This window comes from Bufo gargarizans, chromosome 4, assembly GCF_014858855.1.
Source record: "Bufo gargarizans isolate SCDJY-AF-19 chromosome 4, ASM1485885v1, whole genome shotgun sequence".
NCBI classification, from domain to species: Eukaryota; Metazoa; Chordata; class Amphibia; order Anura; family Bufonidae; genus Bufo; species Bufo gargarizans.
The window spans coordinates 521,612,436-521,626,923 of record NC_058083.1 but is presented as its reverse complement, the minus strand read 5'-3'; the positions used below and the strand labels follow the sequence as shown (position 1 = coordinate 521,626,923).

Here is a 14,488-nt window from a genome sequence, read left to right as displayed (position 1 = left end):
CTAATAATTTTGACTCCTCAGCCAGATCCAGTTTTCTAGACATTTTTCAATAATGTAAAAGTAGTTAAAATTATTTTGTGGACTCCATTTTTGCAAAATGTTGCTAATTAAATCCCCCCTATAAAGTATGTACTACTATATATTAGTGAAAGGCCAATAGAAACATTATGACATAAGAAGATGCAATGTAGGATCTCATCAATAAAGTGGATACAGTGTATCACATCAGTAACTTGGATACAATGAAGGATCTCGTCAATAAAGTAGATACAATGTATCACATCAGTAAAGTAGATACAATGTATCACATCAGTAGATACAATCCATCACATCAGTAAAGTAGATACAATGTAGGATCACATCAGTAATGTGGATACAATGTATCATATCAGTAACTTGGATACAATGAAGGATCTTGTCAATAAAGTGGATACAATCTATCACATCGGTAAAGTAGATACAATGTAGGATCACATCTCCAGACATGTAAAACAGGAGTGTCTATCAAAGGGAATAATGTCTTCTCTGTCTGCGAAGTATCAGAGCGCTTTACTCACTGGCATCAAATATTTATGTGCGGTAAATCCCGGGGTTGTGACGCCGTTCTTCTGGGACATGACAAGGCTAATAAGCAGATACATAATCCTCAGACACAAGTCACACCGGTTTCCTTCCCACTGCTAATTGTAACACTGCTACTCTCAGCATCCATCTCCCAGGCACATATTAATATTTATTATTTATTATTAAAGCACCATTCATTCCATAGCGCTGTACATATGATAAGCGGTGCACATACATAATACAGACAATTGCACTAATCATAAACAAGAAGAGTTACAAACTGGTACAGAAGGAGAGAGGGCCCTGCCCGTGAGGGCTTACAATCTACAAGGTATGGGAGAAGGACACAGTAGGTGCGGGTGAAGCTGGTCATGGCGGTATAGAGGCAGCAGGGTCACTGGTTGTAGGCTTGTCTGAAGAGGTGGGTTTTCAGGTTTCTTTTGACAGATTCCACTGTAGGTTAGAGTCTGATATGTTGGGGTAGCGAGTTCCAGAGTGTGGGGGATGCACGGGAGAAATCCTGGAGTCGATTGTGGGAAGAGGCAATAAGAGGAGAGAAGGAGGTTTTGTGAAGATCGGAGAGTGCGTGTGGGGATGTATCGGGAAAGTAGCTCAGAGATGTAGGGAGGGGACAGGTTGTGGACGGCCTTATATGTATTTGTTAGTACTTTGAAGTGAATTCGTTGGGCAATAGGAGCCAGTGAAGTGATTGGCAGAGGGGAGAGGCAGAGGAGTAACAGGGTGGGAGGTGGATTAGTCGGGCAGCAGAGTTGAGGATAGATTGGAGGGGTGCGAGAGTGCTAGATGGAAGGCTACAGAGGAGAATGTTGCAGTAGTCTAGGCGGGAGATAATGAGGGCATGTACAAGTATTTTTGCAGACTCAAAGTTGAAAGCGCGGATGCGGAAGATGTTTTTGAGTTGGAGGCGGCAGGTGGTGGAAAGGGCTTGGATGTGCGGTCGGAAGGAGAGGACAGAATCCAAGGTCACTCCAAGGCAGCGGACTTGGTTGACCGGGGAGAGTATGCAGCCATTGATCGTGATAGATAGGTCTGTTGGGGGGGTTAAGCAGGATGGGGGAAAGATTATGAATTCTGTTTTATCCATGTTAAGTTTTAGAAAGCGAGAGGAGGAGAAGGAGGATATGGAAGATAGACATTGTGGGATTCTGGATAGTACGGTGGTGATGTCTGGACCAGAGAGGTAGATCTGTGTGTCGTCAGCATTAAAGTGATACTGAAAGCCATGGGACTCTATGAGATGTCCCAGGCCGAGGGTGTAGATAGAGAAGAGCAGGGGTCCTAGGACAAAGCCTTGCGTGACACCAACAGAGAGGGAATGAGACGAGGAGGTGGTGCGAGAGAGGGAGACGCTAAATGTCCGGTCTGTGATGTGATCCAGGAGAGGGCCAGGTCAGTGATGCCAAGAGATGAGAAAGTTTGCAACAGTAGGGAGTGGTCGACAGTGTCGAAGGCAGAGGATAGGTCAAGGAGAAGGAGGACAGAGTATTGTTTTTTGGTTTTGGCTGTTAGTAGGTCATTGGTGACTTTGGTAAGGGCAGTCTAGGTTGAGTGGTGGGGTCGAAAGCCGGATTGTAGCCGGTCAAAGAGGGAGCAGGAGGAGAGATGAGAGGACAGTTCAGAATGGACATGTTGTTCAAGTATCTTTGAGGCAAAGGGAAGAAGTGATATAGGGCAATAACTGGACAAAGAAGATGGGTCAAGTGAAGGCTTTTTGAGGATGGGTGTAATGGTAGCATGTTTAAAAGCAGAGGGGACGACACCAGAGGTTAGTGATAGGTTGAAGAGATGAGTTAGGGCTGGGATAAACACTGCGTTGAGGTTAGGGATGAGGTGGGATGGGATTGGGTCAAGTGCACAGGTGGTGAGATGTGATCTGGAGAGTAGAGTGGAGAGTTTTCCTTCTGTAATGGTGGAGAAGCGGGTTTTGGGAGAAGAGGACCAAGCAGTTGTGTAGAGCAGTGGTCCCCAACCTTTTTTGCACCAAGGACCAGTTTCATGCAAGACAATTTTCCCAGGGACTGGGTGGGGTGGTGGTGTTCTGGGGCGGGGCTTATGGTGTGGGCGGGGCTTAGGGGGTGCTGGTCGGCGCTGACTGATTCACGTGCATAACAAAACACAAGGTGCATATTAAAATATATAACACTATATAACGATTACATTTATTATTCAAATGTGACTCAACTCACCATAATGCAGAATCAGTGTGAAATAGGCCTTACTATTACATTGATATCTCCCTGCCTGTATTTCAGGCTGACATGGTAACTATACCTGAATTGGCTGCACAAAACTGACTAGGGTCTAGTGGTCACTGGGCTCTGCTGCACTGGGCTCTGCTGCACTGGGCTCGGCTGCACTGGGCTCGGCTGCACTGGGCTCGGCTGCACTGGGCTCGGCTGCACTGGGCCCTGCTGCACTGGGCCCTGCTGCACTGGGCTCTTCTGCACTGGGCTCTTCTGCACTGGGCTCTTCTGCACTGGGCTTTTCTGCACTGGGCTCTGCTGCACTGGACTCTCCTGCACTGGACTCTCCTGCACTGGACTCTCCTGCACTGGGCTCTGCTGCACTGGGCTCTGCTGCACTGGACTCTGCTGCACTGGACTCTGCTGCACTGGGCTCTCCTGCACTGGGCTCTCCTCACTGGGCTCTCCTGCACTGGGCTCTCCTCACTGGACTCTCCTGCACTAGGCTCTGCTGCACTGGGCTATGCTGCACTGGGCTCTGCTGCACTGGGCTCTGCTGCACTGGACTCTCCTGCACTAGGCTCTGCTGCACTGGGCTCTGCTGCACTGGGCTCTGCTGCACTGGACTCTCCTGCACTAGGCTCTGCTGCACTGGGCTATGCTGCACTGGGCTCTGCTGCACTGGGCTCTGCTGCACTGGGCTCTCCTGCACTGGGCTCTGCTGCACTGGGCTCTGCTGCACTGGGCTCTGCTGCACTGGGCTCTCCTGCACTAGGCTCTGCTGCACTGGGCTCTGCTGCACTGCTGATATTTTCAAGGTGTCATGGAAGAGGAACTGCAGGTCATTTACCTGCTCACTCCCTCAGATACTAGCTGAAACTGGATGCCGACAACCCCCCTCGGGCTGTCATGTTTATTTCCATTGGTGGGGCAGTGAGACCTAACCAATCCCTCCCTCACAAGCCCTTTTCAAGCATAATTATTGGTGGCAGTGTCTGGCCGGCATCACAGTTGGAAGGAAGGAACGCTCTCTTTCCTTCCCGCTGTATGGCCGCACGCTGTGTGTGATGTGCACGTCGGGCGCGCATGTGCCTGGTGTCTCCGCTCCTCTGTATTGCCACAGCCCGGCAAACAATCTTCCAGGGCCCAGTCCTGGGCCGTGGCCCGTCGGTTGGGGACTGCTGGTGTAGAGGGTCTGTGGGGACTGTGCACTGACCCATACATTATCCCGTTCCATATATCTGGCCCATTATTTTCTGGTCCAACAACAGCATGTAATAGACTGATGAGGAGTACAGCTCTATTCTAGGAAAAACTTAATTCTGCTATAATTGGTTAGGAAGCTCAACTGCAGAAAACTGTGCCGGACAGCTGCTGCCAAGCCACATAAAATCATGGCATGCATCAATATGGTCCTGAAGGCAGATGATAGGATCATAGGTTTACCTCTCTACCCTCCCACGTTGGTACCATACATGACATGGGCACTGCCAACAACCCCCCCCCCCCCCAGGGTGTTTCATTTTGTAATAGAAAAAAATTTAAATGTTAAAATGTTGCAGACTTTGCTTATGCCCCGAGTCTCAGTGATGTAAAAGATATATATGCCACATTTCAAAAAGATTGGATGATAATTAGAGGTTGCACACTTTGATCAGTAGGCAAAAAATACGATTTTCCTATGTTAATTACTTTTATTGGGAAAACTAGAAATCACAAACTTAAAATAATATCAAAACTAGACACTGAGATTAATAGGTGGTATGATAGGCAAAACATGTGCTATATTAATCAGCTTTAAACAACGCAATCCCTTCTTTTGTTAGCTCGGTGACGACTTTTCTGAGACGCTCGACTATCCTCAACAAGAATTGTTTTTGTTGTTCGTCCCTGACCGATTCGTAAAACTTTTTTATCAGAGCAATTCCTCTTTCTGCGGTATCATTGACCACCTTAAGAGCGTTCACATGGCTTCTTAGAGAATCCCTGCAGTATTCCGTCACGTCATGGATCCCAAACAATTCAAAGAACGTCTTTCTTTTATTAGTAACTAATTGGCTCAGGTCTTTTCCTTCAAAAATGAGGTATTTACCCTCTAATCGTTCCATTTCCTTTTTCTTTGCAGGTTTGGTGTCTACATTTTTTGTCATATTTTTCTTAACAGCCTGAGTAATACGTTCGTCGAAAAAAGCCCATCCTTCGTTTGTTTCTGACAGATACCAAAGGTGTCTCTTAGCAACTGTGAGAGCACTTTTTTTGACGTCTGCATCTGGGTAAGTGCTCAGAAGCTGGAGCATATCCGAATCATTCTTTGGAGCCCATCGACTTAAAATTGCCTCGTGCAAAAAGCGAACATGTATGAGGCTGACAAAATGTGCAACCCGTTTCATTCCTTTCAATTCTTGTTGAGGAATATTCAACTGTTTAGTAAAGAGGACAATTTTAAGTGCATATATTGCCTTTGCCATCCACCCTGCTTGATGCAGAGGCCCCGGGGGCCTGAAACTGAAGTCGTTATTAGACCAACCGCCTAGGTACAGGAGGGAGAGTAGTAATCCAAGTGATCACTGTGTGCAACCCCTAAATATTATCCAATCTTCTGGAAATTTGGCATATATATCTTTTACATCACTGAGACTCGGGGTGTAAGCAAAGTCATATGAAAATCACATCTTTGGTAAAATGAAACACCCTAACCCTCCCCCCCCCCCCCTTCCCCTCACAGGTCACCTTCCGCTTGTTTCAGGAGCTCCATGAGTAATGACGTACAGAAGGTCCACACCTCTTGTTGTGTCGTCCTAATATCATCTCCTTGGAGATTTAGCATCTAGAAACAGGAATTCCCAAATCCCCAGGATACATCTATCACTACACAATGCCAGTACCCCGGGCGATCTATCTATCTATCTATCTATCTCATATCTATCTATCTATCTATCTATCTATCTATCTATCTCATATCTATCTATCTATCTATCTATCTCATATCTATCTATCTATCTATCTATCTATCTATCTATCTATCTATCTATCTCATATCTATCTATCTATCTATCTCATATCTATCTATCTATCTATCTATCTATCTCATATCTATCTATCTATCTATCTCCTATCCATCTCCTATCTATCTCCTATCTATCTATCTATCTATCTATCTATCTATCTCATATCTATCTATCTATCTATCTATCTATCTATCTATCTCATATCTATCTATCTATCTATCTATCTATCTCCTATCTATCTATCTATCTATCTCCTATCTATCTCCTATCTATCTATCTATTATCTATCTATCTATCTATCTATTATCTATCTCTCTCTCTCATATCTATCTATCTATCACTTCTATTATCTATCTATCTATCTATCTATCTATCTCATATCTATCTATCTCATATCTATCTATCTATCTATCTATTATATATCTATCTTCTATATATCTATCTATCCATCTCCTATCTATCTCCTATCTATCTCCTATCTATCTATCTATCTGTCTATCTATCTATCTGTCTATCTATCTATCTATCTATCTATCTATCTCTCTCTCTCATATCTATCACTTCTATTATCTATCTATCTCCTATCTATCTATCTATCTGTCTATCTATCTATCTATCTCCTATCTATCTCCTATCTATCTATCTCTCTCATATCTATCTATCTATCTATCACTTCTATTATCTATCTATCTATCTATCTCATATCTATCTATCTATCTATCTCATATCTATCTATCTATCTATCTCTCTCATATCTATCTCTCTCTCTCATATCTATCTATCACTTCTATTATCTATCTATCTATCTATCTATCTCATATCTATCTATCTATCTAATATCTATCTATGTCATATCTATCTATCTCATATCTATCTATCTATCTCTCATATCTATCTCCTATCTATCTATCTATCTATCTATCTATCTCATATCTATCTATCTATCTATCTATCTATCACTTCTATTATCTATCTATCTATCTATCTATCTATCTATCTATCTATCTACCGACCTGCTGCATGTGACCGGAGGCCATTCGTTTCCAGCAGGCTGTAAACCACTGTATTGAGGACTGATTGTTTTCTGTTCGCGCACTCGGACCCCCCGGTGACATATTAGAATAAAATTCTATTCCTGTAGATTTCATCGCACGCAGGAAACCTTTTTTTTTTTTTCACAGTGAAAATCCTGTACATAACAAATTAATAAGAAATGTACAAATCTGTCCAAACAGATCACATTCCCATTTCCCGCCTGCTATAATTTTCACAGATTCTCCGCTGGAAGTGGCCGGCCGCGCTCCCTTGTCGGAAACAATCTGAACGGAGATTTACAGCGACTGACAGCGGCCTCGCAAGTGTAAACCGGGAGACTGTAATGTGACTGGAGACGCGCGGGGTCTGTAATGTGACTGGAGACGCGCAGGGTCTGTAATGTGACTGGAGACGCACGGGGTCTGTCTCTGGCTCCTCACATTGGATTTTTCACAGATGGGATACAAATAAAGTTTATTTTAAGTGACACCTAGGCGCTCACCACACCGGCGGCACTGCAACCGGGACACTTTAAAAAGGTTTTTTATTTCCACTTTTTGCTTGGAAACCTACCCCAGTCACCCTGCAAATTTTACTGGGTCTCAGACAACCCTTTAATTAAAGGAAGTGACCAGAAACAAATAAATAAACCAAATAAGGCAACATTTGTGTGTATGTCATATATAGTAAGGGCAGGGGTGCGCCACCAATGAGGCAGAACCAGGTAGGGGCAAGAGGGGGCAGTGGAAGGGCCATGAGCAATGAGCGCTTTCATTGTGGCAAAGGGGTTAAGAAATTGCCATGGGGGGGGCGTTTTAGGCTAGGTGTACCCCTGGGGAAGGGGGGCGGGGAGTTGTGAGCCAATAGTTTTTAGTTATGTATCTGGTATTGCACACAAACGGCGACTAGATTTAATGCCCACTTACCTCCGCCAGAGGATAACAGGTCAAGGATGGGTCGCTGCTCAAGGACCAGTGCTAACATTTGCCTGACCTGCAGCCACCACTAGAGGGAGCATAAGAGCTTACTGCATACAAAGCATGCATTGAATACAATAGAGCCCACAGTGTGCAGTGAGCTCCCTCTGCTGGTAACTTTGAGCAGTTTGAATTTCATTATTTAAAGCTGTTTTCCGAGACTTTAATACTGATGACGCATCCTCTGGATAAGTCATCAGCATCTGATCAGTGGGGGTCCAACACCTGGGACCCCCCGCCGATCGGCTGTTTGAGATGGCCGCGCCAAGGCCTTCTCCAGCTTTTCCTAGGCCATGTGACGACACGTTCATCGGTCACGTGGTCTAGGCACAGCTCAGCCCCATAGAAGTGAATAGGGCTGAGCTATGATACCAAGCACGGCCACTATACAATGTATGGCGCTGTGCTCTGGGAGCGCGGAGAAGGCCCCGCCACTACTGCGAGTGCAGATGCTATCTCAAACAGCCGATCGACGGGGGTCCCGGGTGTCGGACCCTCTCAGATCAGATACAGAGGATAGGTCATCAGTATTAAAGTCCCCTCTAATTCATTGTTTATGCAGGGGATTTGGAGCTCTGTATCGGAAAAATTTAGCTCAGGCCGCCATATAGATTTCATGATAAATTAGTGCAGAATTGTGAACAGATTTAACAGTGAGAACATATTTTATTTATTTTTTTACTGAAAAATTTATTTTTCTATAAATCCAGGACTGCAGGTAACCACATTGGTCTTTCCATGTCACATACAGGCGCAGGGAAGGGTATAGTAGCTCTACGGTGTTTGGACCCATTCAAACAGGCTCTCATGGCTCAGCTTCCTTAAAGTGTGCAAACCTCTTTAAATCTCAGCAGAAATTCCTGTTTATAAATTGTACAGTGGAGCCTAGGGTAGTCTAAAATCTACCTGCTGTCTCAAGCTGCAGCTTTGTCTCTCGCCTCATGCTTTACACTGAAGCTCTGCCTCTTCATACAAGCTGGTGTGCATAAGTGCAAGCTCAGCAGGAAAAACATGGAGTGACCAGTTCAGTTGTAGTAAGTGCAGAGTGATAATAATAAAGTACAAATAATTACCTGTCACCACCACTAGGGGGCAAGCTTTCTGTATACAGCTCATTATACCAGTATAATTATAACAGTGTAGAGAACCACCCTATAAGAAAGTCACATTATGAAATGAATCAGCTCAGAGTGTTGAACCTATGATTGATTATGGTGTAGGTAGGTGAACATGTTCTTTGATTTGCCCCTTTAAATTTCTATACATGGCGGCATAAGAGCTGCCACACCAGTACCTTTCTTGACACGCGCCAGTGTGTTCACTGACTCCCCTGCCTGCCTTCTGCTCTCTGCCAACCCCAAAATGTAATTTATAGAATTTCCCAAGAAAATGTAATCTGTTCGGCCAGATGTCAACATAAGGCCAATTGGTTACTGGGAAAGAACACTGTGTCTGCATTCATAAAACTACAAGGCTCAGCATGCCCTGGCAGCTCTTGCTCACCCATTACGGCAAGGCATGATGTCCATCCGTCCGCCCCCTCCATTCATCTACATGTACTACATCATACAATAGGGCGGTTTAAAGCTTAGTGACGGTATTCTTATAATTTCCCTGGGGGTCTAGAGTGGCGTAGTGGTTAATTTCTAGTATCACTGGTGGTCTACGGTGATAAAAGGGGTTAATATTGTTATCCTTTTTCCGTGGTGGTTTAATATCGGACTTAACATTATATATTATTATAATAATACGCCTCACTCCTCAACACTGAAATTGCAACACCAAGAAGGAAAAGTCGTGGAATTCTGGAAATCGCAGAATCGATAGACATGTAAATGATATGTAAATAATAAAAAATGGAAACAAATTATCTCAATTTATTCAGTATGGAGTATGAGCGCCACGTGCAGAAATGCACGCACGTACACGCCCCGGCATGCTATCAGTGCGATAATTCATGGTTGTCTGAGGGATGTTCTGCCACGCTGAATGTTCTTGGGCACGCGAATCATCAAGATCCGCTGCTGGCAGCTCCCTTTTGCAATTGCCGACCAATGACGTCCTCGATGTGTTCGATTACAGACAAGTCCGGAAACGCCTCAGACCATAGAAGCACGTTTAGGACACTCAGGCTGATCACAGTTTCATAAGCAACATGCGGCCTGGTGTTGTCCTGTTGAAAAACCGCTCTTAGGACACTTTGGCGAAACCAAATCCATGACCAACTCAATGTACCGCCAAGCGGTTAGTGTACCTGAAGACTTGAGGAGTCCGGTGACCATACATTATGCCACCCCACACCATAATCGCGGTAGTAGGACCGCGTGACTTTCCCTTGTGAAGGCTTCTTCATGGCATTGCCAATCTCCGGCTATCATTGCATCCGAGACAAAAGTGGGACTCATCGCTGTAGAGGACAGACCTCCATTCCAGCCTCCATTGCCGTCTTGCTGTGCACCATGATAGCCTTTGAGAGCAGTGTTCAATGAAGCACCTAAAACTGGACGTCTGGCTCCTAGCCCAATGTCGTGCAGATGCCTTCTGATGGTTTGTGTAGACACTTTTTGCCGCCCTAGGCTTGGGATGTGCAGTACAGAATAAATTACTATGCGACATTCTTCTAGTCAGATGATCCGTCCGTGCAAAGGTTCTCCTCTGTGCACCTCTTGCTATTATTTCAGTTCTTCATTGTTCTCGCAACCACGGGACATGTAACATTGAATAGTGCTACCCTCTTGGCTGAAGAGCGTAACATTCTGCCGAAGTAATAAACCATGGCCTCTCAGTTGAAGGATTCTGTCCCTCTCTGTTTATGGCAAGTTGCGATAACTCGCTCGTCAATGAACAGGAGGCATTGCATCCCACATTACTTTTTTTTCTGGTTTTTGAGATTTCACGTGGCTGGAAAAACTTTGCTTTCAGTCTGGCTTTTCTGTCCCTCCCACGTGCCACAGATTGGAGCTAGGTGCTTGAAAATTGTATCATCTGCAGCTCTTAGCAACACCTGCTGCTTCCTCTATTTGCATAACCTCACAGTTTGTCCTTCTTGATGCAGCAATTTCAATGTTGAGGAGAGTATTACAGTTGATTATAAAATGGTTTAGGATATGAAGGGGTTAATAGTGGGGGTTTAGGGAAGGAATGTGTACCTATAGTTTAATTTTATTTAATTAAAAAACTAGGTCAATAGATTGGAGCTGTGTATCAGGAAACAACTACTACCCAGTGAAATGATAAAATTCTACCTGCCCGCAGCCGCCACTAGGGGGAGCTCACTGCATATAGATTTATACAATACAGTGGCAATAGAACTCAATACTAATCCCCATAGAGACCACAGAAAACAATGTTTCATTTAACTCAATGTTTCTTCTTGATCTGATTAGAGAGATATAAAGGAATGTCCTTTAATTTGCCTGTGCAGAGCTTGAGAGAGGTTGTCTCATGAAGACAACCCCTTTCTGTATGCCCCACCAATATTGCTATAGAAGTCAACGGAGAAAGCCAGTGACAGAATTCAGCTCTCTTCATAGTGAGGGACCCAGAGGTGGTACCCCTACCTATCAGACATTTATGGTATAGACTAAGGATATGCAACCATAGTCCCCTCCATAGGAATCTTAAAGGAGCAGTGACCCACTTTCCACCATGGAGATTGCCCTGCAGTCATATGTATCCCGCTCTTACAGCACAAATTCTATTAAATCAACAGGTTGCAAGAATATAATTTACAGACGCGATGCGCAGGGGGGCGCTGCTGCACCCGGCTGTGCGCTCTGGCTTCAGGGTTTATATATGAATGCTGTGCACTTCCATCCACATAGATAATGGTGGCAAATTACACGCTCAGCATCAATAAGCGAACGCTCCGCCACTGAACCCTTGTCACATGTAATGAGGTGAATATGGCCAGGGGACGGCCATTGATCAAATGTAAATTCCCTCCGTCCCTTTAGATTGGGAGCTCGTTAGTAAACGCTGCTTTCAATAGTCGTCCTTGTCGGAGCTTCCCCTGCTTGTAAAATACGGAGGAATATCGAGGAGCCATAATACGTGCATTTAACCCTTCAGCTTCTGCATTCTTAGCCAACTCTTGAAAGCTAGATGATTAAACTTATATTTCTGAACTTAATTTAGTGTTACATTGTATCAGTTATATCAGTGTTACATTGTATCCGTGATATCAGTGTTACATTGTGTTAGTGATACCAGTGTTACATTGTATCCGTGATATCAGTGTGTTACATTGTATCAGTTATATCAGTGTTACATTGTATCCGTGATATCAGTGTTACATTGTGTTAGTGATACCAGTGTTACATTGTATCCGTGATATCAGTGTGCTACATTGTATCAGTTACATCAGTGTTAGGGCTCATGCACACGACCGTATAGCTTTTTCAGTGTTTTTGCGGGCCATTTTTAACTGATCCGTTTTTTCAGTTTTTTGTTTCAGTAGTGTTTCCGTATGGCGTATACAGTAATTACATAGAAAAAATTGGGCTGAACATAAAATTTTCAATAGATGGTTCCGCAAAAATGGAATGGATACGGAAGACATTTGGAGTACATTCCGTAGGTGTTCCGTTTTTTGGGGGGCAGTCCCATTGACTTGAATGGAGCCACAGAACGTGATTTGCGGGCAATAATAGGACATGTTCTATCTTTGAACGGAACGGAAAAACAGAAATACGGAAACAGAATGTACACGGAGACACTTCAGGTTCTTTTTGCTGACCCATTGAAGTAAGTAACGCATACTGAACTCAAAAAATGGGAAGTATACTGAATGCAAAAAACGTTTGTGTGCATGAGCCCTTAGATTGTATTAGGGATTCCAGTGTTACATTGTATCAGTGATATCTGTGTTATATTATATTGTATCTTTTACATCACTGTTAGATTGTATGATATATCCGTGTTCTATTGCATCAGTTACATTGTATCAGTTATATCAGCAATAATGATCGATCAGTCCTCCCCATAAAGTGGAGCTGATGCTGCATATAAATGTATCTCTCATCTCGGCTGATGATCTGAATGATATTGGGAGCGTCTGCTTCATTCCCAATAATATGCCAGAAGTAGAAGTACCCTTAAAGCAGATTTACACTGCCGAATTGTCGGGCAGATTATTGGGGACGAATGTTCGTAGGAGCACTCGTTTTCAATACCGATAAACGAGCGGAACAATCTTTCATGCGGACACCTCAATCATCGTTCCCGGGAGCAACAAATCGTATTGTCTAAACGGCCTCTGCTGCCAAGAAACAATGAATCTGTATGGGGAGGTGGAGGGGATCGCTGCATGTGAGTGCGCCTCTTCACCTCCACTGACAAACAGGTAGTTGTTGGGAAAGGACGCTTCCTTCCCGACAGTCGCCTGCTCCATCTGGCCATGTAAACATGACTGTAAATGGCACTGCCTGGAAGAAGCATTTCACATACAAACTTTTCAGAGAAAAGGTGGAGAAGTAACAGCCAAGTACAGCACCCGAAATGCCCCTGACTACCAGCACCCCCTAAGTTCCTATCAGCACCTCCACTCTCCTATCAGTACCCCCATGCTCCTGACTATAAGTACCCCACTCTCCTATCAGTACCCCTATGCTCCTGACTATCAGTACCCCCATGCTCCTGACTATAAGTACCCCACTCTCCTATAAGTACCCCCATGATCCTGACTATAAGTACCCCACTCTCCTATCAGTACCCCCATGCTCCTGACTATAAGTACCCCACTCTCCTATCAGTACCCCTATGCTCCTGACTATCAGTACCCTATGCTCCTGACTATAAGTACCCCACTCTCCTATCAGTACTCCCATGCTCCTGTCTTCCCTTGCCCACAGCTGGCTATTACCTCACATTACTCTCCATGATATATGACAGGAGGTACTTACCAAGCCCTGGCACAAAAGTATTGAGGAAGAGGCAAATGACAGCCACAGGGAAAGGCATGTAGGGGATGGCAGCTCTGAGGGGTCCTTTCTTCTCTCTCACTTGTACCACCACCCCACTGGCTGAGGTGCCCTTCTCTATTATGTCCCCCTCCTTGACATCCATGCTGCTCTCAGCTGTGGAGACAGTCAGATGAGATGTGAGTCCTGGAAGTTGGTTGAAGGTTGTGGGGTCAGATGGCGAAAGAGTGCGAGGAAGACTGTCTCCCTGTCTCTCTCCTTCCTCCTCCTCCTGCTGCTGCCAGTATTATTCCTCCTCCTCCCTCAATCCTGGATCTGAGAACAGTGCTGACTACAGAGCTGCGCTCATCCCTGCTCTGAAACACTACTACCCCTGTCATCTCCATTGTACTACTACTCCGAATAATATCTATGTACAGTGTGCTATTACCTCTAATAATACTGTCATCTACAATATACTACTACCCCTAATAATACTGTCATCTACAATATACTACTACCCCTAATAATACTTCCATCTACAATATACTACTACCCCTAATAATACTGCCATCTACAATATACTACTACCCCTAATAATACTGCCATACAATATACTACTACTTCTAATAATACTGCGATCTACAATATACTACTACCTCTAATAATACTGCCATCTAAATATACTACTACCTCTAATAATACTGCCATCTACAATATAAAACTACCCCTAATAATACTGCCATGTACAATATACTACTACCCCTAATAATACTGCGATCTACAATATACTACTACCT

At 44.3% G+C, this 14,488-nt stretch overlaps 1 protein-coding gene across 2 annotated transcripts in view; it reads right to left on the bottom strand.

Moving 5' to 3' along the window:
- STUM (stum, mechanosensory transduction mediator homolog) overlaps nucleotides 1-13,952 on the bottom strand; it is a 58,618-nt gene extending 44,666 nt beyond the window's left edge. For both annotated transcript variants that reach the window (XM_044292451.1, XM_044292452.1), the window contains exon 1: nucleotides 13,692-13,952. In XM_044292451.1, the coding sequence (XP_044148386.1) occupies nucleotides 13,692-13,854 (163 nt within the window). In that variant the 5' untranslated portion in view covers nucleotides 13,855-13,952. The remainder of the gene's footprint in view (nucleotides 1-13,691) is intronic.
- Between the last annotated feature and the right edge of the window lie 536 nt (nucleotides 13,953-14,488).